The following is a 25,054-nucleotide window of genomic DNA, read 5'->3' as shown; positions in this document are numbered from 1 at the left end:
TAACAAACCTGAGGCATCTTGCTCAGGATGTCCTTTAGACTGTCCCAGAGAAAGTTTTTACTGGGACAATAGGTCCAGTCCTAGAAAATTTGACCCTTAATGAAAACAATGACAAACCTTAAGATTAATATAGAAACACCTTCTGAAACTCCTAATGAAAAAGAGGTAATCCGCTGTAGTTGATGCCCTGCTATGACAGAATTAGGAACCTGAAGAAAAAGGAATTTAGGAAAGATATGCTGAAGAACACCCAACAACCCCACCCTCCCCCCCAAACCCAAACAACACCACCTGAAGCATCTTAAGTAAATCAGTTAAAAATCCTCTACCACAAAACTTCAGTATTGTTTGTAATATTAGGGACACAAAATTGAAAACATTATCTTCATCAAATGCTTATTTTAATCAAATAGGGAATTTAGAAAAGGGAAACAATTTCCCCAAGAAACAATTTTTTTCTCTCCAATTTCAGAACAGATGTTAATAAAAGTCATTGACCAACTCTTCTCACTAGAAATCACAAAATTAAGGGTTTTTTCACAAAGAATAGAGCTCTAAAATATTTAGGACTCCCTCTCCTCTGAGGCCCTAAAGCTTTAGCTCATTAGAGTAAAATCGATACAGTGGGAAAGTATTCTTGCTGTGGTTTAACATAGCTGATTACAGAAATGCACTCCTGAACTCTGCAAACAAGATTACAATGCACTTTGCAGATCTGTACTCCTTACTCTTGCTTCAGTTGCCAGACTGAACTGCCGAAAGCAAAGACTTACAAACTTCTGTACCTCTCCTGCCTGCCCGGTACTCTGGGGGAAGCTCACTGTGGTTGTGAAGCAAGGCAGAGTTTGAAGGTTGTACTTTGTTCTCTCTTATTATCTAAAGAAAGATAGATTTGAATAATTTAGCATCCATGAGTTGAACTCCAGTCTACTGCCTGTGCTGAAAGTGAGGGTTGAAGTAGGTTAGTGCTGGACATCCCCAAATCACTTCTGAGGATCTTGTCAGAGTTGTAACCTTGACAAACAGCTTGCTTTAATACAGGATTTCATCCAGATTTAAAATGAGACATTTTTCAGAAGGGAAAGAAAAAATTATTAAAACAGCATTTGATACAACATTCAGAATCTGGAGCACAGCTAATCCAGAGAACATCCTTCTACACCAGCTAATCATGCTTTGTGAGCCCAGACTCACTCCTAACAAGTAAATGGAGCATGCATCATTATATAATAGACAATATTATCCCCTTTCTTTATTCACGCTGTCTTCACACAGAGTACCATTTTATGTGTATTCCTTACTATCTATTCAAAATAGACAGTAACATACAAGAACTGTGATACAATTTTCTTTATTAAAAATAATTTACAACATTGGTAACATTGTATGCACAATTTTCATCAATTGAACTTAAGATATATCTATGCAATACTTACTGAACTTAAAACTTAGACTGTTCTGTTGGCTTTGAACAGCAGACAATAATTTGCATTTGCTTAAATTAGGATTAATATACATAGCTTCTTGTCCTTATACTTAGGTGTAAAATGTATAAACATCAACACTATCCCAAAACTTTGTAGTTTGGGATGGGGAGGAAGAGGGAAGCAAGAAGAGAAAACATTTACAAAAATTTTAACAAGATTCTCCCCACAAATCCAAATGGAGAGAGGTCTAGGTTAAATACATCTAACACAGAGTCACTTCTCAAACAGGTACATGTCCTCCTATGCTTTAGTATACCAAAGAGAGCTCTAACTGAATGTTTGGTGTGTGAGCACAGCAATCCTGACTGTCCCATGCCCTGCTGCTGCCAGAGGGCTCCTGCCACTCCTGCCCACCTATGGCTCTCAGGGTCCCAGCAGTGTGCCCAGTTAAATGCCTTCATTGACTGCTGGGCTCCCGAGCTGCACCCTGCACAGGGGAGAGGGAACAGGGCTGTTCTCATGGGTCATGAGCCAGGTGTTCCCCTGCACTGAGCCGATGGTACATGGACACCCCCACCCCACAGGGTACAGGTTCAAGGGTAGGAGTCAGCCTGCACACCTCAGAAATGCCAGACTTGAGCTTGCTGAGAGCTCAACCTGCTGCAGCAACAATAGGAGCCTCCAGCTGAGCAGCCCCTATGCCCAAGCATAGCTCAGAACTTCTCTCTCATGGACTACAAGACACATCAGTGTAGCAGAATTAAAGCAGCTGCTAAGGTCATGAAGCCCCCTGTGTCTAAAAAGAACTGACTTGCTTTACTCTGACAACTTACAGGTAAGTCACATGCCTTGAAATTGCACTTCACCTCATCAGCCTGCCTTGACATGGCCTGGATCCCTGTCTCCTGAAGCATGGAGAAAGGGCAGGGGGCTGTGTTTCCTTCAAGCATTAGTAATAGGCATGGAGTTGTATATAGGCATGGAGTTGCAGTTGCACCATCTGCATGAGGCACCATTATGTACCAGCACTAAATTCCCATTTGCTCCCCAGTAGCATTTCCTTGAACTAAATCAAGAATATACATTTGAGCCGGGACAAAATAGTATTACACACAGTTGTACAAGAAGTAGGATCTGCCCAGTCACTCTGGATAGAATGAATGGAAGTGTACCACAGAACAGGAACCCGTTCAGCATTCAATACAATATAATATTCAAAACCACATTGATTTACCCCCTTAGAAATGGCAGGAGTCACCGCAATGGTTTTCATCTCACCTAAAAGAAAATCGCATCAAACTAGAGAAATATAAAAACAGATTATACAGAACTTCAAACTTCAGTGAACTTTGTCTACCAAAACAGAAAAATAAGTATCAAATTTATGTCAATCAAATTAGCTTGGCTTTTGAACTGTCAAAAAATTAACACACTGTATTGATATAATTATGCAAGAGGTTTGGGGTATTTTGGGTTCAGGGCTTTTTTTAAAGGAATGTCAAACATACTATTTAAAGATTTGAATAGTTCATCTGTTAGTTCACAAGTCAACTATTTCAGTGTCTGGTTATAAAAGTACATGTAAATAAAGCTAATATAGTCCTCTTGAATGTTTTGATATTTAAGACAACATTTATCAACAACAAAAATCCTTAAAGCAAAATCTTGACAATTTATAGGCAAATATTGCAGTTTTGTTCTCCAGAAGAAATTAAATTCTACACAAACTGTAAATTGAGTTATGAAGCTTTTCAAGACAGGAGCACAGGAAGAGCCTGCTGGAGCTGCAGACTCACTTGCACAGCTCAGACACCACCTAAGCTCTGTGAAGTGGGAACACAAGCCATGCTGCAGCAACTCTGCATCTCCTGCCAATATGAGCTATGGAACAGGGGCTTTACCCTCAGTGTGCTGACAATTCCAGCCAGCTCCAGGATCCTCCTCAGAAGGGGATGCTCTGTAAGAGCCGGGAGCTGCCAGCATGTAAGAAAGCACTCAAAGGCAGTGTGGCCACCTAGCTCTTGAACATCTGACACGTGTAATGTATTAGATAGGTTGTATTTAAAGCAGAGGAATTCAAACAGCCCTAGCAAACGTTTTAAAAGGCGTACATTGATGATACTGCAGAGAGCACAATAAAAACAGACATCACAAATGACAAAGTGCATCCCTCGAAGCAGATGTGACAAACTTTAATGAAAGGGGAAGAAGAAACATGGCTTAACCTGCATGAATGAAACAACTGGGAGACTTGTTTTTAAATGCAGAAATATTTCCCATATTTCTAAGCACCCAGAATTTCACATATTTCATAGCTTGAGCAGTTTAAATCTGGATCCAGAGGAAATATAATCCCATAAAGGTGAGGAAGTCAACATCTGTGATGCAAGATACCATGGGCCTCATGTGGACTGTGTTTTGTTCAGCCCATAACCTAAAGAAATGGAAAACTCCATACCTTTTTTAAGCTCTGGTTGAGGAAAAAAAATCTGTTTGGCCTTTAAGATTCCATGCCATCTGCCACTCTTAAACCAACAAACAGCAGTATACAGACTTACAGGTGCAAAAAATGAGTGGAAACAACTGCAGAAAATCTTCTTACATAATAATCTTCAGCACAATCAGTTTTGATTTCGCATAGTTTATTTACAAAATGGTCTCATAAAACATCCCCTCCATACTTACAGCTGTCTTGTCACAATACACATGTTGATTTTAGCAATGTTTAATAGCACCATTAGAATATTATTTAAAATCAGAAAGGATCTTGTTGCAGTTACAATGATTCACAATCTTTACATCCATGGACGAAGTAACTTTGAGCACACTAGGACTGTTTGCAGTTCCACAGTACAGATTCCTGGGTACACACAAGGCATTTTTTGAGTTACCAGTTATGCAGGGTACCCAGAGAGTCAGTAGCTACTATAATAAGAATCTTCGAGCCACAAAGTTTAGACTTCCACCATTCTTGTATAAAGTTATCTCCACATTGTTTTCAAACAAGGCAACCACGCTGAATACTTTTCCAGTGCTTGTCTTCAAAAGAAAAGGGGAAAAAAAAAAAAAAAAAAAAAAGGCAAAAAGAAAGAAACCAATTAAGCTTTGCTTCTTTGCTTTCACTTCCCCTTGCTTATTTCTCAGTCAACATTCTAACCCCAAGTTTTGTTGAACACAAGCAAATCCAGCCCTCTCATGTGCCTGTACAGCCCCAAGCCTGCTGGTGCCAGACGGAAGGAAAGCTTGCTGTGGTGCAATTTGGATGCAGCTGGGAGCATGCCAGGGGCCTGTTGGTAACCAAAGAACACCAGGTCCCTAAGATGGCACCAATTGTGTTTTGGGCTTGTTTACAGAGCATGGAGAGCTAAAGCCTCTCTCAAATCATCACACTTATGAGAGACAAACTCAATCCCACCTTAAGACCAAGCCCATGAGGGGCAAAATACCACTCAGAATGATCAAGAATATCAGGCTGCACACAAAGTTATGTACAAAGAACATGTGTATATGTACTTTGGGAAACTCCAACAGCCATGACAAACTTCAGTCACGACTATAAGCTTATCTTCCAAGAGACTGAAGTTCTATCTTTTCTTGCTTTGCTTCCTACCATCAGAATTAAGGATTTTTTCCTCTGCATCAGAATATTCAACAGAGAAATTAAAAATATTACAAAGATACCTTAATATCCAATGTCATTCTGGGCGACAAGTCTGGAGGGAACAATATAGAAAATTGCTCTTTGCCAGTGAGTCCCAAAGTACTTGGATTTTCCCCAGGACAAAACTGAAGTGGAGCGATGCCAATTCCAATCAGCTGACTCCTATGAACCTTCTCATAGCTCTCAGCTAGGACAGCTTTAACACCCTGGAAAAATACAAGCAGAGTGAAACACTGTGTAACCTTCAAACACAGATTATGTCCAACATCTTGCAATTCAAACTCAACTGAGAGAGTGCTTTGCACAGAGTCCTTTAAGTACCCTGGTAACATCATTCAGTCCCAGCTAGATGGAGGCCAAGAAGTCAGAGCAGGTCCATGCAGTGTAAAATGGAGTTTGTTAAAGACAGTGAACATGCTGGGGTTAACAGGACATGAATCAAAGTCTGACTCAGAATATATTCTCAATATCAGTAGAAACTAGCCTCCAACAAAGATTCTGAACACCTCATGGAGGCCAAACAGAGGTTACCATAGACAAATGCCTGATTTGTCTCAAAGTCTGGCATCCAAGACAGTAAATTACATAATGAGGAAATTCAGATCTATCCTGACTAGTGGTTCTCTCCCATGAAGATTCTTAACAAAGAAATTACACAATGCATTTTTAGGTATTTCCAGAAAAAACAAAACCACCCCTAAACCCAAACAAACCAGCAGTACCAGTAAAAAAGGCCCTTTTGCAGCCCAGTCTCTTGAGCTACCCAGTCCATACTTCTTTCCTGCTAGAATAATTACAGGAATGCCTTCCTTCTGGTACAGCTCTGCTGCTTCAAACACATCTAGCTGTGGAATGACAAAATGACACACTTTGAGTGAGTTCTAAACCTGCACTCCCCATTCCAGAGTAGCTGTGCAAACAAATATATTCCTACCGTTTGTCCAGATGGGAAGTGAATTGTTTTAGGAGCTGGTTTTCCTATGAACTTATTCAGAAGCTTGATATTTGCAAAGGTACCTCTTGTCATCACAGCATCATTACCTCTTCGAGCCCCGTAAGAGTTGAATTCACGAGGTGTGAGTCTGAAATAAAAAGTAAATTGAAAGAAATTGGTTAAAGATTATCTGATTTAAAAGACTATTATGATTTTTTTCTTATAATTATTGCAGCATATCTACGCCTTCAGTGGAAGATGTAAAGAACTGGACCTCCAACAAATGTAATTATCATAAATCATGAACAATGTGCAAATCACTGCTAGGTTATTCATGAGGAAAGCCACAATTTTAAACTAATTTTTTACAACTTTTTTATTAAGTGCTGCAAGCAGTGTGGTACTTACAGAAGCATTATGGGGAGACTGTTGTAGGAAACAACCTACCTTACTAATCCTCTTACCATTACCAGCATATTTATTAACACTGATTAAGTATTTTGCTTTTCCAAATGTAGTCTCCCCTTTCTGCAGACAGACATTTCTAGAGAAGGTGGCAATGCTGATCCATTATTCAGCAGTGCTCACCCTTTGCTGGTCAGGTACTTGGCAGCAGCACTGCTCCTTGCAATGCTCCCGGCAGGGGAAATGTGATCCGTGGTGACAGAGTCCCCCAGGAACAGCAACACGTGGGCGTTCTCAACTGCCTGTGGTGGAACTGCTTCTTTGGCCTGACAGGGCGGGGGGAAACAACAACAGAAGGGAACAAAAGGAACAGTAAACATTTTCTTCCAGGAACTAGAGACATAAAACATATCTGCAGTATAGGAAGGCCTCTAGACGGACAGACCCCACTCATTCCAGAGACACAAATATTTAAAAGACTGAGAAATATGAGTGATAATTAAATTTTTTTAGTTCAACATTGAAGCTTTGCTGTAATAGCTAATCCTTTACTTAAATGCAATGCATATAATCTGGTGAGTAGATCCACTCTACTTACAAGTTTATCAAAAAAAGAAGGACATCTAATATAAGTAGATTTTAAATCCCAGGGAAATAAAGTTGATTCTGGTGCTTCCAGTAAATTCCATCGTTTGTTTCCTTTCTAGAAGAAAGAAAATTTATCAAATAGAAGTTAGTTTGTTTTATTTTTACACTCAAAAACAAATGACATACTGGTGATTTTATTAATTACTATTATTTAGTAAATAATTTTCTATTACACATATTACAAATTACATCACTGGGTATTACTTAGGAATATGAGTACCCATCTCAGTTATGCCCTCCATTACTATAACAAATAAATGGCAAACCAATCACATTCAACTGCAAGATACCACAAAGCTACAATGAAATGCAACCTTTAAATTATGTAGAACAGACCACTCTTACCTCCATCTTTTCTTTCAACTCCTTAAACATGGATGATATCACACGCTCCTCCTCCACTGTGTGAAGTTCTTGTCGGGTGGGCCAAATATCTCGTAAGTAAATACTTTTGCCATTAAAGCCAGTGCCTGAGTAAGATTTTAAACACAACAGTAGTTTGGAAGAATAAACTATTAGACTTGAGATTTGTATTAGAATACAGACATGTATATTTTCAGGCCTGCAGAGATGGTACCAGAAAGACAAAGAATTTGATCAGTTAAGTGAAAGCTTTGCTTTAGCCATGAGCAAACCAAATATGGCTGTGTTTTCTCTCCAAATGTATTGACTCTGGGTGCTGAAACCACGTGCAGCAATCTGTGCCCATGTGCACCAGCTGTGGAAACAGAAGCTGTAGGAAAACACTCACCCAAGGGCTCCGTGTCAAAGTCTATCTGCACGGTGCCCGCGATGGCGTAGGCCACGACCAGCGGAGGGGACGCCAGGTAGTTGGCACGAACACAGTCACACAGGCGGCCCTCAAAGTTCTTCGTGCCAGACAATACCCCACAGGCAATGATATCACCCTGAAAGGTAGACCCAGACATACTGGTCCAGCAGTTTGGAGTACTTCAACAGCTTATGCTATTTCTATTGACTAAGTCTGATGTCCTTTTAGCATTGCACGTCAAATATTTATTCTAACACAACAACAGGCACAAAAAAAGGCATTTTGCTCCCTCTCGCTACACTTCTCACTTTTTTTTTTGACCCTCTGATGTGCTCTCATCTTACTTCATTCAACTCCTCTCCTGCCATTTATTTTTCTTCTGCTTTAGAAGAGAAAAAAGCTGTAGCTGTTTAGACAGTGCTGGTTAAAATTATTCAAGCACATAGCTCTTCAAAACCCTCCTCTTCACTTATGATACAAAATCTACACATTGCATCCTCTGCAAGATTAGATTATATGAATTTATCTTGTAATTTATAACTGTGTTCTACAAATACCACTTATTACATTTATTTTACACAGCAATCAATTGGCATGGTCTCCCTCCAACAAGCAAATAGCCAAAAATATCATGTTAAATCCAAACCAAAAATGAAGTGTATTTTGCATGGATGACTGTATTTCTGAATTAGTTAACTGAGTGAGAAATACATTTCTGTGTTCAACAAGCCAGCCAGAACTTTACCTGTTTTATTGCATTCCTGATGGCTTCTGGCAAAGGGGCCATGTTTCCAACACAGGTGGAACACCCATAACCAACAACCTCAAACCTGAATGGGAAACACCAATCAAGTCACACATGGTCATTTATTAACATTAACTGCTTTTTATGTTATTAACAATCCCTACGATTTTTTTTTGTCTCTTGATAGTTAAGACTTTTTAGAAAATGAAGAACAGACACTACATGCCACTTATGTAAACCACACTGGTTCAATATTCTGTAACAGTGCCCAGATGTAAACAGCTGGGCACTGTTATAGAATATTGAACATGTTCTGTTACTGCTACAGAGCAATGAAACTAAACAACCCTTGACAGCAGCAATGATAAGACAAATACAGACTTGTCCTGACAAATTTGCATCCAGCTTCCACTTTAGGAACACATCATCAATACATCCTGTCCTGCAAGTCACCTAAAATGAAGTAATTTGTGACTGGAAAACCAGCTCTGATGTATTAGAACTACATATCAGAAATTTTGAAGTGGAAATACAATGAAGCAGAATAATTTTAAGTCAGCAAATAAGTGAAACAACAATCTATTAAGTTAGGAATTAGCCAACCCCAAATGAACAGTAATCCTATTTATCAGCCTGTACAACCTCCGCATGCATCACTTGCCCAGACTCACCCCGAGCCAGGCCTTACCCAAGCTTGCTGAGGTATGGCAATACTCCACTGGAACTGAGGTAATGTGTAACCATGCCACTGCCAGGTGATAAACTTGTTCTGATGTAGGGCTTCACCACGAGGCCAGCCTCAACAGCTTTTTTGGCCAGCAGTCCTACCAAACAAAAAGGAAAAAAGGACACAGATTTTGATTTGTATATCCCTTCATAGGACATCTGTATGCTTCTACCTTAGTTAAATCAAGCATAAATACCCTCAGAGGATTAGACAACTTTCAGTTTATTAAACTATTCAAGAAATCACAGGCCTGTAGGAAGTTTCTTAATGCATAACAATACCATGCAGAATTTTATTCCCATTCCTGGTAGGTAGACACCCATTTTACTTTGTCTTAAGACAAATTTCTTTACCATGTTCTAGCTCATAGTGCCAATCCATTCAGCCTCCAGAGACAGGCCAAACAGCTCTAAGGGGAAGCTCACCTTGGCCACAGAGGATCTTAAAAAGAGGAGAGCAAGGTCTGACAGATGAGCTGTTCCAGCAAAATCATCTGCAGCTTGCGAAGGTGTGGCAGATACCCCTGAAGCAATAACAGAACAACTGCTCAGCAATACAGAGTTTCTGTGCTGGCTGTGACATGACAGCTCATGAAGGATGAGGACAAGCTGGAAGCTAAAGCCCACCTCCTGCATCAGCTATGCCACTGTGCACTGACAGGAGCCCTAGGAGCCCTAGAACTGCTTACTTGCTGTTATACTACCAAGTGTATAGATTTTATAATTGCTCTCCTTAATACTGCTTTATAGGACAAACTTAGATTGTATTATGGAAAAGCAACTCTCCCTATATATCCCAGCCAGAACCTACAAGCTAAGGCTACAAGTCTGCCGTTTCAAACCTGTAAAGAGAACCTACAAAAGTGAAGGTGAGGGCTGTGAAGCATGGAAGCACCATTAAAATGCTGAGCTATCTGGTCCCAACATACCTGCAGCAAGCATGACAGATGGATTGCAATTGTTTGTACAGCTGATGACTGCAGCAATGACAACGCAGCCGTGGGACAGCTTGTATTCATTTCCTTCATACTGAACAGGCACAATGTCATTCTGCTTCTCAGCTGCAATCTGAAACCCTTTAACACCAGACTGAGTGACAAAAATACATGTTAGCAATTGTTACAGTACCGAAAGGATGACAATACAGCAAGACCAAGTGAACACTGGTTTTGAAATAAAACTCAGCTGTGCCACTGGGAACCCTTACATAATTTTAAAAGCAGCCCTCTGTCTGTACACAGGTCTCAGCCTTCTTCCTTCACAAGTTTTAGCTTTGCAACAGTTGTGAACAAATGCCAGTCTTTGTGTGGCTGTTCCACAACTCACTTCCTTGTATACATGGAAGAACATCCCCTCAAGAATACCTGTCTAATCTACATGATACACGTTCCTGAATTAGAAGCATGTCCACGATTTTAATTGCAAGAGGGTGGTAACTAAACCAGAGTAGGTCCATTAGCATTTTCCACACTCACTTGAGTGCTCTTCAGCACTCAAACATCCTCCAGAGGTCTCTTTCAACCTCGCCCTTTGTTTTCCACCATCAGCTATGATCTCCAGCACAACTGAACCACAGTACCACAGGCCTCATTATAAGCTGTTTCTAATACTGCTGTAAGTCTTGAGTATTAATGATAAATGAAATGAAAATGAAAGTACATTCCTATATTAGTTGCACTCTTCAGATTCCCATGGATACCCCTAACCAAAACCAGTACCTTCATAGTAAAAACTTCACTCTGTGAAGACAAATTAAACTGTAAAGAAAAATAATTTGCTAATGCAAGAACTCTGAACATTCAGCTACAAATCTTGGCTGTCTTTCTGCATCTTCTTTAAGGTGTGATGAGAATTTAGGGTAAATTCTATTACAGAAATTAAGTAGTATAAAAGTGATTAAAAAAGGATGAAAATGTGAAAATGTTTGCTAAGCTCACACTATGGACTACCTAAAGTTCCTTCTCCCAGGCAATCTAAACTGTGAAGTTAAGGACTTTGGGAAACTCATGTTCCTGTTAAACACACCTATGATTTACTCTTGGGATGCCCGTCAAGCAAGAACAGAACACCCTGAACAAGCAGTTGTGTAGCAATAAGGAGGGCTCAGTAGGTATGCAAGGAATAGTTAACACATTTATTCATGTGAATGATAGGAAATACCTTTTGAAGCATCATAATACAAACCTTTTCATTTAAGCAGGCTTGGAAGTCACTTTTCATGTTATTAACAGCCACTCTGTCTTGGGATCTCTTGGGGCCACTGACATATGGAATTATAGAACTGAGACTAACTTGCACTACCTAAGAAACCAAGAAACAGAAAGTGCAAGCATTACCAACCCCAGCCCAGCAGTGTATGGAATATATTCCCGAGACACCTAGGAACTCTTGTTCCAAATGTAAGTGTTCTCAGATGTTTAGAACTCTGGGATTCCATTTTCAACACCTCTCACTCGAGAGGCTATTCCTCTTATTCCAAATGTTTTAACATTATCTGTAACTTTTCGACCATTCACAGTCCTTGGGATGACTGGAATTCGGTATCTGTATTGACATGTTACCATGCTTCCCTTCTTATCCCCACCCCCTCTACATTTTACAAACTCTGCTTTCTCAAAACTCCAAGTTAATAAAAACAACTTTGCTGAAAGCAATGAAAGTTACAGTATGAGACAAGACTGTGAAATCATCTGTAATTATTTATGGGAACCAAATAAACAACTACTTTCAAGCATACCTGGGAATACTGAGGCTCTCTGGAAGAACCCTCATCATTTCGAAATAACTTCACAGCTTTAAGATATGCTTCTGTGACTTCAAGCTTGGCCTTATCAAAACCTAAGGAAGTCATGTCAAACATGAGAAAGCCACATTAAAGACATAAATAAAATAAATCACACAACTTACAGACACTCAGATTGTTTTAAGTGTAATATTGAAAGTACTTTTTTTCACCACTTCCATATCCCAACTTCTATCCAGGAATGACACACAAAACATTTATAAATTATGACAGTTTTTAACTTTTCTTCTTATGTCAAGGAACAAAATAAGCTATTCCAGCTCTAGTATAAGTCTTACTAAATTGACAGTTGTGTCCCTGAAGTCCATAAGGCTTTTCTGTGTTAGGGCTTCCTTGTCTAATACAGACCCTGTGCTTAGCTGACAATAGGCAGTATAGCTGGCTACTCTTCCAAACCCATTTATTTGCCTTGCACTGATCAGACAAAAATGTTTGCTATTGAAAGCATTTAACTCTTATTTAAAAGTGACAGGTCTCAGTCTCACTCATGAATGAGCTTTTTTTGGCATCTGTCACTCTGTGGTTTTCTGTTTGCAGTAACTTGATAAGGAGCTGACATCCTCCTTGCTTAGCTTGAGATGCCAGTAAAATCATGCACTTCAAAGGGAAACATAAACCACTGGGAAAAATCAGAGACATGTTCAGATTTGTTCTGCAGTTTCACTTACTAATAATAATAATTTTAAATTTTGATTTTGCAGGTGGTTATTGGATTAATTTCAAATCAAGAAGAATTACATTCCATACGTATTTCAAAATAAGTGAAAACTTCCTTGATATTTTTATAGGCTTATATATGCTTCCAAAAACTAGGACTCTGGATGTGAAAAGCAGTACCATGTTGGTAAATCAGGCATTAGACAAATGGACCAGACTGGGTACAAACCTCAAGCACAAGTCTAATTACATGTTAAATCCACATCAGAATTCTGCAGAAAAGCACCACATAACAATTAAGGAGTTTTAAGCAAAAACTCTATAGTTCTTATACTGGGTTTTTCTGCAGAGCAAAAAACATATATTACCACAACTGAAAAGCACAATGACAATGAATCCTTGCTTTAGTTTAATATTTACCTGCATGCTTTAAGTGCTTCAATGTCACATTATCAACAGGGAAAAAACTCAGAATAGCACCATATTCAGGACACATATTTGCTATTGTGGTTCGGTCTGCTACGGACAGCTGGGAAACACCACTCCCAAAAAACTCAACAAATTTTCCAGCGACATCAGCTTGTCTAAGATGCTGTTGGAAAGAACACACAATACCTGGTATACAAAGAGGTACAGTGCGAGCTGTGTTTGTTACAATTCACAAGTCATGAGCATTTAAAACAAAAAGTTGAAACCCTAAAGCCAATGTTTGGAAAAAAAAAATAAAATTATAATGAATTATTTTTAGTTAAAGAGGGTCTGTAAGCAAACCACTATAGAAGGGAAAGAAAAAAACCCACTACTTCAAAGGACTAGCAAATAAAAATGGTTAGAGAATATTTGTACCTTTCTACACTGCCACGATTAAAGGCATACTAAAAACACTCCCCTCATATAATTAATTTCTCAAGCAACACTAGAAGTACTTGCATTAATCTCTCTGTTTGAAAAGGCATTGAACTTGTACCTTTGTAACGCTGAGAACAATGTCTATGGATGTGGCAAAGGGGCTGACTGTGCCTGTCAGCTCACAGCCCACCACTTCAGGCAGGGTGAGAGTGAGCGGCATTCCCAGCATCACCGCTTCTGTCTCAATGCCCCCAACACCTGCAGGAAGAGTAGGACATGGCTTGTCACTCCTTCACCAACCTATACTCTGTGTGTTCAGCTCCGAAAAAATAATACACCCCTTTATATTAAGCCTGAAGACTCATGACAATAAACATATTGCTGCTTTTCTCCCACAAATGAAGGGCATCGCTCCATTTCCAACAAGGACACAGCAAGAAATTTAGAAGTTCCATTAAATATTTGCACATCAAAAATAAAATCAAGCAAGACTATTGCTCAAGTTAGACATCACAGTCAACTAGAAAATATTTTATATCTAAAACTAATCTTCCACACAAATTTCTGCTGTACAAACAGCACCTATTTGAGTATCAGCTAGTTTTTGGTTGTTTTCTCTTTAAATTACAAGGGATTAATTACATTTCTCAATGGAAAGAAATGTTATTCAAGATTACTTGTAGACATAAAAGATTCAGAACAATCATTCAAGACAGTCTGTTATGCTTGAGATACAACCAACCAGTGGGAAGAAATATTTTTTAGTGAAGCTTTGGTTGCCTTTCCAAGAACAATGAAGTTCTGAGCATACTTACCCCAGCCCAAGATACCCAAGCCATTTACCATGGTTGTGTGCGAGTCTGTGCCAACCACACTATCGGGATGCAGGAAATCTTTCACGTCAAAAACCACGCGGGACAAATATTCCAAATTCACTTGATGCGCCATTCCAATCTCAGGTGGAATTATGGAAATATTCTCAAAAACTTTTGAACTCCACTGTAATTTTTCCAAAAGAATAAAAGAGTTGCATTTTTTTCAAAGCTACATTCAATTCTCAGAACATAACTAAAAGGACAAATAAACACACAAAAAGAGGAGTCCTTGCTATTTATCCAAGTGGCTTTTGTCCCTTTGTCAAACAGAGCCCTTAAACACATTCTTAATCATCAACAAAACCTTTCACTGAATTCCTCTGAAGGCTGAATCAGTCATTCATGTCCCTTTCAAAAGCAGGGCTGCAGAAATCTCTTACCTTCCAGTTCACATAACTGATTACAAGCCTGCCTAAGACTGGTAATCAGACAACCAAACCTAAGCAAGCACTTGTATCTATAGCAGAATTTATATTTATAGCATAACAGAATTTAGGTTTGACACACCGGGGTGAAACCACTTGCAAGCTCAGGATTGTACATTAAATAGACTGGACACGGATACTTGTAACAAGATTCAGCTTAGCCATTTCCTTCCTTAGTAATGTAAATCTAATTTGCAACTTTCAGAAAGAAACCTCTAGTCTACATCCATGAAAGGATTATTGCAGTGAATTCCTAAACCACATCAAAACAGAGGATAAGGATCAAATAGGAATGTTGCAGAGCCCTGCCCGGCAGCAGAGAAGCTGATGTTCACCACAGGACTTCCACTGCTCTGTTTAAGAGCAGCCATATCTGAACACTGGTCTCCACTCAACACTTCCAACTTCATGAACTTTTGTTAACACAGTTGTGGATAAATGACCCTTTCAGCCAGAAACTCACTGTGACCTAAGGCACTGAGCTCATGAAAGGCATTAAAAACACCAGTGCTTCATAAATCCCCACTACAAGAACCAAATCAGAGTAAACTTTTTCAAGTTAGAAAGTAAATTTTCTTCTCTTGTTTAAATTCAGATTTGAAAACTTGACAGTTCCAAATGATTCATTTAATTTATCATCTAAACCTGAATACTGGTGGACAAATGACTCTTAAAAAACCCCAAACCACAAAGGCTGCAGGTACACAGACATACCTTAAAAAATTGAAGCCTCTCTCTATTTCTGCCAAATTCCATCTCTTGATTTTTCAATACTGTCTCAGGCCTCGGAAGAAAACAAATTCACAAGCACTGTCATAATTTATTTCAAATTACACAAAAACAATTTTTAGTTTGTTTGATGAAAGACTTATTTAAGTCTGCAGGAGTCTTTGAAGAGGTTTATTAGAACAAAGATAATTGCTTCCCTGCAGCAAGCTTTCTGTAAACAATGAGAAATAGCTGATTGCATATGTGCTGTGTCTGAGAACCTGTTTATTCTAGGTATGGTTTGCCTAAAGTGTGTGATCTCAAAAATACTTTGAGAGATCTATTCCAAGCATGTACTACAATACACAGAAGCTTTTGTTCCCTCTCAGTTAACTCACAGGCCTGCATATCTCAGAACTCCATACATTAAACCAAGATGTTCATTAGTTCAATTGTAGCTATCCTCCATTTTAATATTTCCCTCCAAGCCACAAGTTTTTCTTCACAAGTACTCATCACTACAGTCTCTTAAAATGAACTATTTTTTCTTTGTATGTGTTATTTATTAAGATACTGATAGTTGTTCTAACAGAGTACTCCGTAACTTAAAAGGAATAACCTCTGCTTTGAGCAGCTGAACAAGGAAGGGAACACACTTGCTATATACCAGGAAGGAAGTCCTCAATTCTTAGAAATGTATTTCATTTTGAAGTCATGACCCTTCCCTTTCTTTTCTGCAGCTGGTCAGCAGCTCTCCTGATTCACCAAGCCCCAAGGGACAGTAAGCGTTCACCCTGCAGCTTCATAAATACCACTGCTGGTGTGTTGTCAGAACACTCGTGGTGCTGAAAATGTCACTCCTGCATTCCTACACCTGCACTGAGCAGGAACATTTCCACATCCATAATGCTACCACAGCATTCCACACAATATCACTGCAGGATCTGATCAGCTCTTTAATTGTACACCTGTTCAGCGCACGCAGATAGGGATCTCAACAATCCATCAGACAAAGAGGCAGCAGCTGAAGGAGGACAATTACGCATAATTGGCATGGGTGGAACAGTGTGCAACGGCCTGTTACTGACACAGCAATCTGGGAGAGGCACAGACATGAGGCTCCTCTGGGCTACTACACAGGCAGGATATTTACTGAATTTCAATTCAGTGATAGATCGACTGTGAGATCCTGTACAGGCTGGAGGATGATATATAACCTAGTTCTTAGCTCTTTAAGAGCAAGAGACTTCTGAAGAGTTATTACAAAAATCTATGAGTTACTTTTAGAAAGAAATAAATGCTTCATTGAGTTCTCAATCAGGCTTGCTTTGTAACAGACTGCGAATTACTCCTGTGCTTAGTTGTTGTAAAGAAATGACAGCAGTAGCAATATTTCAAAGTCACACCCATGAGCCAATAGGTGGCCATCTGCATAATGTTCAGTGAATCTCCTCTTGTAAAAAGCAAAATTCGCAGACTAATTCTTGTCTGTTACATCCGACCTACTTCTAGATACTGAAACAACTTTTCTGTGGCATGGGTGTAAACTACAGAAGGATGTTTAGAAAAAAAAAAAATCCGATTTCTCCGAGCTGTCACAGGCAGCTCCACAACACAAAGGCAAAAGGCAATTTAGCAAAGGAGCTTTCTTACTCAGGCACAGGCTGCAGGTGGAAGGGGCAGAGGATGGGGGTGTTCTCAATCTGCGCAGAGAAGGGTCCCGAGCTGCGGCCGGCCTCGCCTGCACTGCACGAGCCCTGGCAGCTGCTGTGGCCCCGGCATGGGGGCGGCTTCCGCAGCGGCGGCTTCAGCGGGGACAGCCGGGCCAGTGGCTTCTGCTCGCCCCCACCAGGGTTGGGAGCGTTCTGGATTGCACTGCAACATCAAACACAGCATTCATTGAGGCACTGGCAATATGCTTCTTCACGCACACACCACGCACCCTCCCACCTCCGTTTGTATTTTCTGAAATCCCTTCAACAGCTTATGAAATAGTATCTGAAAAAAGAGTTATTTTATTACAATCCTGTTGCAAAGTAAACTGTCGCAGGATAAACTTAGTTAAGTCATGTCGTGCGATAAGAAGTGAATGGAACTGGATTGTCTGAAAGATTAAAACCAAACAACTCCTTCCATTTCTTCACAACAGACCAGAAATCTTTCTAAACAACATTGCAAAGGCTGAAATCAGAGTTTTAAACTTGGAAGATGTGGGTAGAGTCTCATACAAATGGTAGACTGAACTTAGTGCTGCACATGTTCTATTAAAACCACAGAGGAATGATTGCAAGCAAAGCTTTCTCAAGGAAACAAACATAACCTGATCATAATTAGGTTTTTTTATACAAATTCTTGAAGGCACAGAGAAATTGTATACACTATTCAAGCCAGTCAGAACTAATAGAGAAAACCCGGGATTTTTAAAAAAAATAAAGTCCATATAGCAACCACCTTCTATTGGTGCAACATTCGGTCTCTGCAGGAGAGCAAAGAAAGCTTATTGTGAAAAACTAATTACTTTCACCTCTCTCCATAATTATTAAATCACAAAACTGCAATTAAAGCCACTGCTTTCTCCTGCCTCAGTAACACAGACAGATCCTTACTTATGCCAAGTGCAGGGCATTGCCTGGCCTCAGCAGATACCTTGTCTAAATCCCACCACAGCCCACCAGGATGTAACCCACAGATGGGAGCCCTCTATAAAAGCAGCACAAACCACCCCGCAGCAAAGGGTTTCTTATCACAGACCAGCAGCTGCTGAGCCCCACAGCTTTCCAAAGGAACGCTCCAGAGGCTGGATTTATCGTTACAAAGCAGCATGCGAAGGCCTCTTGCCTGATAATTTTAGGCTGTCCTAATTGCAAAGGAATCAGCTGTCCCTCTGGACCCAGGCATGGACAGAGCACGGAACTGACAACACATATGCAGGACAACAGATCATCTGCAGTTTTTGCTCTTCTGATACTCAGCAAACTGAAATCCTGTGAGTATTTGGAAGGTTGACAGAAATGTCTCACACATCCATATATCCTTTGACCACAGGCTTTTTCCCCATGAACTTTTAACATTTCCAAAGAGCCTGAGCAGTTTATGCAATTCTGCATGCGTTTTGGAAGGCTCCACAATCGAGAGGCAGGGGAGAAAGTGAAGGGAAGCTGCATTATATCAGTATTTACTTCAGCAAACACTAAACAAAAGCTCCAAGTTTTTCCTCCTGTGCAGTACTTATGTTTCTAGCTAAGGCAGCCCCAGGCAGTATTCATCACATCACTGTCTGTCAAACAAAGAAAACCATGCTGGTAGCTCTCCAGTTCCCTTACTTTTCCAGACTTCTCCAAGTATACTTCTCTCTCTGAAAATATCCACAGCTTCATTTATGTGGTGTTAAATCAAAGCCCATAAAAACCCAGACTAGTCACAAGCCATGGGCTGCAATGACAGTCTTTCAAAATGCCCAGCAGAACTGCAGGCCCCTTCTCTGGAGCTGTGACAAGGCAGCCATGTTTGGAAACAAAGTTCTGTTTAACTTGAACAATACATTCAGAGCAAAGCAAAACAGCAAACGCCCCTTGCATCATTCTCTTGATACACATTATTTTCTGGAAACCATGCCAGATCCTGTTATTTCAGCAAAATCTTGTCCAGAATTTGGATTATCAGTCAGCTTCACCCGTAAGGCCTCACAAACATTCTTTTTCTCCCTCAAGAGTGCTTATCCATTTTTATCCAGCACTTTTTTATATACCACCACATCTTGTTTTAAGGATCCACATATGGCAAATGATTTGATGGGATAGTAACAAGACCTAAATGAACCCACGCTTCAGTGCCACACAAAAATGTACTGCTTGTAAAAATAAAATTATAAAAAATTACGTTACCATTTGCTGAAATCAATCTGCAGAGAATGGTCAACAGTGAGATCAGTTGGGCAGGCAGGATTGACTTTCACTGGATCTCCTCCAGCATTTCTCACAGCTTCCCTCATGGCAGCAAAATCCACCATTGCTGGAATTCCACTGACAAGACAGAAAAACAAAACAGTAAAACATCATGAGACATTAACTCACTGAAATGCATAAACATTTTTCATTTTATTCAAGTCTGGAAGCAGCTATATCCTATTTCAAAAAATACACCTCTTATTCTCTAAATTGTAAAGGACTTGAGCCATTTTTAAAGTCACTGGAGTTGGTACACCCTCTCAATGAGCAACAGCGTGTCTGAAAGCAACATACCAAACAAGAACATGGGACCATCTCAAAGATGACCACACTTCTCTTGTGTCTTGCTTTGCTTCTCAAGTGTGATGGCACTTCAGTACAGAAGGCATCGTTAGATACTCCTTACCTTTACAACAGGACCTTGCTATGCAAGTAAAGCTCGTGCTATACATTTAACACCTCAGCATGTATCATTTGTCTAACAGCTATTTCTGAAGCTTGTAGCATTTCACAATATGTTATTGCTGTACAAAACAGACAGAGGCAATGTTTACAGAACACAGCAGTACATAAATCTTATTGACTTTGCTTGCTAAGCAAATATTACCTCATTTTTATTATCAGCATAATTACTTTTTTAAATTATGTCACTTCTTCATAAATAGTCAGCAAGATAGCTTAAATGGAATATTTGCAAACTGCTGAAGGACTGCCCTTTTAGCTATGCCATAGTCAAATCACTAAGAAAGTTCAACATCCTAAGAAGCTGCTTTTTACATATATGTGTTATGCATATATATATGTATTTCTATATTATGCATGGATTCAACTAGATTACTCATTGTGGAATAAGCACTATCTAATCTTCAATTATCTTAAGGAAGAACTCTCAGTGACAGTGTGAACTATCAACCATCTGGCTACAGCCAAAACATCACCACTTCCCTTTGTATTTTGGCTCTTATCCTGTAAAGTGCTCCTTGCAGGCCAGCAGTTTCAGCCTCACCAACCTGCCTCAAAGCCAGTGTACCCTACAAACAACTCCTACCCTTGCACCATATGGAATAATCATGAGAAATCTACTGCACAGCAGAGGCAGGGCACAGGTTTCTACCTGGGTATCAAGAGGGGAAGTGTGATTTATTCTCACACCAAAGAATTCAACACAAATTCACTGAGCTTGCACAGGTTCTTTTGGGGGTTTTGCACACACCCACACACTTACGTGAAGTCTTGAAGAACAACTCTGGCAGGACAGAAGGGCACTTCAACATGGTTCTGTTTTATTTTCCAGTCCAAGATGTTCATAGCATCCGTTTCTTTCACTAAGAAGCCATCACAATTACGGACACTGGACTCAAACAACACTCGTATGGAGTAAGGCAGAGTATCTGGGGTGAGGCAAGGGACAGACCCCATGAGCGCAGCACATGCAGCTTACACAGTTTTTTAAAATTACAAAAAAATTACAATCTCATATTTCTGAGGAATGCAGGGTTTTTTTCTAGGGTTTGGATAGATGAGAGCTTCAGGAGCCTGCTTTTCCAGTTGCCTTTGGGTTTGATCTTCCCTACACAACATGGAACAAAGTTGCAAAAGGTACACGTGGATGCATGATCCTATGGGACTTTAATGGGAGATCCTAATGGCTTGTGCACACTGTCAGACAGTGATAGTTCATAAGGTATACTAGGCTGGCAGGGGAGAGATGGAAGGAATACGGACCTGGGATTATTGATCAGAGCAGGACGAAAGCAACAAGTACTGGAATACTGAAAACCATTTTAACTGCAAATTTTGCCATTCCGTAACACAAGATACCAAGTCAAAGCAAGCAATGCCAGAATATTATTTTCAATAAACAGTGATACAAAGACCAGAAATTATTCTGCCATGCACCTCTATTAAAATTAACACACTCCCTAAAATATAAAGAACATTTCATTAAATACAGTTTAAGTTAGTTTGCTACTGATATGAATCAAGGTAAAGACAAGCAGCAGTTTCCTTCACAGAAAAACAGGGGAAATGGAAATGAAAATTAAGTAAGAGGGAAGAGAAAAAAACCCCCAATGTCACTATTCACTACAAACAAAACAAAATAACCACTAAAGAAAAAAAATTAAGATTGATTGACATTTTTCCCTCAAATCCCACTATTTTCAGCATAATTCAAGCAGGCAGTTAGCTTCGTAAGAACAGTGAGAAATCCTAAGGAAAGTTAGGGAAGGAATGAGAAATAATTAAGTTCTGGCTTTAATAAAAAAAAAATAAATTTAGTGGTCTCAGCCTAATTTAATTGATTGTTCACAAACTACTATAGAACTTGCTGACTCTGTTTTCACTGTGTCTTTGTGAGATAATATCCACTATTGTCTAATTAGACAAGTCGCTATTTTGAGTTTAAGATTTGATTAAATTTGAGTATAAAGGTGTCATCCAAAAGGTCTCATGAACCTTCATGCCACCACTCTCTTGATTTAAAAGCCAGATTCCCAGAGAAGAACTTGTTTGCTTTCTTGTGGGTTAAAAAATCGCACTGCACCAGCAGGTCCTATGTGCAACACAGAGCAGTCTGGGGCTTCCAGGGTACAGGACAGCTCCAGCCATGAGATGACACCCGGCACAGGGCCCTTGGGAGGCGCCGGGACTGCCGGACACAGGAGCTGCAGGCAGCGCTGGCTGGCGAGCCCCCGGGGACGGCAGATCTGACCGGGCCTCCCGGGCCCGCAGCCAGGGGGAGGCGGGACTTCGCAGCAGCGCAGGAAGGGACACGGGCACTGGGCACGAGGGAAAAGCAGCACGGACAGGCACAGTACCATGGAGGCAGTGGAATCTCTGTCCTCCCAGACTGGCACAGCTTAATCATGGAAGATTCCCCACATGAGCTCCAGCCCCAGCAAGAGCCTGGTCTAAATCTCCACATGTCCTCTCTGCCCTAAATCCTTTTGAGCTCTTCTCATTTTCTCCGTAAGTCTTAAAACACTAGAAAACTGGTAACTAAACCAATTAACATTTACATTAGTAATCTGATTAATATAAACCGGCAATTAATGTCAAATTACAGCCAGACAGGTAAAACTCAAACTGTTCTAGCAACAAATGCAGTGAGCAATTCCAGATGCTCGATTTGTTACCAGTGCTGTCCCATGTCTAGATGTTATTTAGTATTTTGCTATCTTGAAGCTAACATGAGGCTTCCAGCTTCTGCACAGAAGTTTCTATTGGAAGACAAGGACCCTGTTAGCACAGTCTGTTTAGATTCCTGACAGTATGTTCAGGAATACCCATTGCTACTGCAAGCAGCAGAAAGTTGTATATTGTTTTAGTTCCACTCCTGTCATGAGGCTTTCCACAAAACTGCTGTAGAACTGCCTGGTTTTGTTACTAGCACAGCACTGCTTCTTCCTGGACCAAGCACTGTTTCCTCCATGTGTGCTTATTTGAAAGACTGACTTTTTTACTACAAGCAGGGAAAAATTGCAAGAGCACACAGCTGTACCCCCCCCATTCTCTTTAAACAACATGGAATTAATAATTGTGTTCAAATATGGGTTTAAAGTGAAATATCCAATGATTTTTTTTTTAATTCAAGAAGCATAGCACAAATTCTGTGAATATAGAAGATTCAGACCTTGCAAAACTGGAAAAAAAAAATAGCCCAAGTGCCTTTACGAAGTAGCCCATATAAGTAGTTCAGTTTAACATGAAGACAAAGGGAGAGAATAATGCCAGCATGCTTTGATTACCTGCAAGACTAAAGCCGTTCCAGCTGGCACCGAGCAAAGCTCCCTCCCGGTGTGGACTCCCCTCCCACCACACGTGCAACACTGTGAAAAGCACTTGGACACAGAGACCCGATGAAGGTCTCACTGGCACAGACAGCCATTGCATACTAATGACAAGCTGAGATTAAGCAACAGCCTGAGCACCACTAAACCTCACCCTGCAGCAGGAGCCATGTTCTGGCAGTCACCCACTATGTGAGGCTGCTGGGGAGGAGAAACTAGAACACCATGAAGCTATACAGAACTACAGAAAAAGCTGCATTTATTTTGGAAGCATTAGAGTTCTTTGTCACTTCATTTTTTTTTTTCCAAAGTGAGTAATTCTTCTGATTTGGAATACTGTTGAAAACTGCAGAAAGACCTGCACTTTCTCCCTTAGTAAATAAGATCTACAAGTATTACCCCTGCAAACTCCTTAAAACACTAAGAAATCGGGATATCATCAGCTTCCAAACACACCCATTAGAAATTCCCGACTGCATCTCCTGCCACCGCAGGGCACCAGCGGTGCAGCTTGCGGCTGGTACCACCCCGATTACCCCGGAGAGCATCGTACCGTACTTGGCGCCTCCGAGCTTCGACACATTGTAAAACTTTTTCTCTGGGTGGCTTTGCAAAGCTTCAATGGCGGGCTGGTAAGGGCTTCCTGCGGGACGAAACAACCAGAGTTACAGCCACAAAACAACGGGTGGTTTCAGCGCTGACTGAGGATTCACAAAAAGAGATTTTACTTCTCATTCTGCCAGAAATAACGTTTCTCTAGACTGTAATTAGAAGCAACACGGAAAGGTTTCTAAACGGATTGAGATACCTCGTGAGGTAGATGTGTGACTAAGGTGAATTTTAAAAGCAGCACTGATAGTAGGTACATGCAGGTCAGTGCAGGTCGCCAGCACAGCCTGAACACACCTGACCTTTGTTGTCTCAGTTTGCCATCTACACACAGGATCAGACACCTCACCAGCGCAGATAAGAGACACGGGTTTTAATACAGCAGGAAGCACAAAGCATTGACTGCCAAGCCAACGTCAAGGGAACAAGACACGAAAATAAAGCTCGTAGCAGCCATTAGGTGCTCGGAGTAAATAACCCCCGGGAGAGAGCAGACAGCGGGGCGGGGACGGGCCCGCTGTCCCCCGCAGGGACTCCCGTGGCCCGGTACGGCGCCGTTCGGCGGCGAGGCGATGTCCCGGGCCGCGGTGTCGCGGCGGGCGGGGGCGTGGGCCGTCCCCGCGGTGACCGACCTGCTCTGGGAGGGTCCATCGCCGGCGACCATGTCAGCGCGAGGGAGCGGGCCGGGGGGCGCCGGCGGGCCGGCAGCTCTCGCGAGACTGCGCCCGGCGCCCCACCCCGCGGCCGCAGCACGCCGCGCTCTCGCGAGACTGTGCGCCCTGCTCAGGAGGAAAGGGCACGAGATCGCGCGAGGCTTGGCGGAGAGGGCGGAAGTAGCCGGGAGCGGGCAGCCGCTGCTCTCGCGATAACAGTGACGAGCGCGCGGGCGGAGCTGCCGGCCGGGACGCGCCGGGGGCGGGACAGTGAGGGGGCGTGGCCGCGCGGGGCCGGGGCGGGCGGGGCTCGGGGGCTCCCGGGCCCGGCCGGACCCAGCCCCGGGCGCGGCCCCGCGGCGCTGCGGCCGCCGCTCGGCGCGAGGCCGAGGGGCGCGGTTGCGCCCGAAGGATCATAC

At 41.3% G+C, this 25,054-nt stretch overlaps 1 protein-coding gene across 1 annotated transcript; it reads right to left on the bottom strand.

Annotated features, from left to right (window-relative positions):
- Positions 1-1,335: 1,335 nt before the first annotated feature.
- IREB2 (iron responsive element binding protein 2) lies at positions 1,336-24,705 on the bottom strand. The gene is made up of 22 exons (XM_021546785.3): positions 24,615-24,705; positions 23,927-24,016; positions 20,808-20,973; positions 19,520-19,657; positions 17,289-17,510; positions 15,642-15,711; positions 14,443-14,626; positions 13,746-13,885; positions 13,199-13,370; positions 12,056-12,156; positions 11,503-11,619; positions 10,248-10,407; positions 9,281-9,416; positions 8,593-8,677; positions 7,827-7,983; positions 7,421-7,545; positions 7,026-7,130; positions 6,611-6,753; positions 6,023-6,170; positions 5,811-5,933; positions 5,109-5,294; positions 1,336-4,466 (listed from the first exon to the last, which is right to left on the bottom strand). Exons 1-22 carry the CDS (start codon positions 24,631-24,633, stop codon positions 4,353-4,355), a joined length of 2,901 nt encoding a protein of 966 aa, XP_021402460.1. The 5' UTR covers positions 24,634-24,705; the 3' UTR covers positions 1,336-4,352.
- Positions 24,706-25,054: the final 349 nt, after the last annotated feature.

The sequence above is a fragment of the Lonchura striata genome, chromosome 10 (genome assembly GCF_050655825.1).
Source record: "Lonchura striata isolate lonStrDom1 chromosome 10, ASM5065582v1, whole genome shotgun sequence".
Lineage (NCBI taxonomy): Eukaryota > Metazoa > Chordata > Aves > Passeriformes > Estrildidae > Lonchura > Lonchura striata.
This window is presented reverse-complemented; position numbering and strand designations above follow the sequence as displayed.

Coding starts and splice junctions, on each gene's coding strand:
- IREB2 (XM_021546785.3), bottom strand. Junction 13,371..13,745: donor TTGTTCTCAGCGTTACAAAG/GTACAAGTTCAA, acceptor TCTTTCCAACAG/CATCTTAGACAAGCTGATGT. Junction 7,984..8,592: donor TCAGGAATGCAATAAAACAG/GTAAAGTTCTGG, acceptor TCTACCTTTCAG/GGTGATATCATTGCCTGTGG.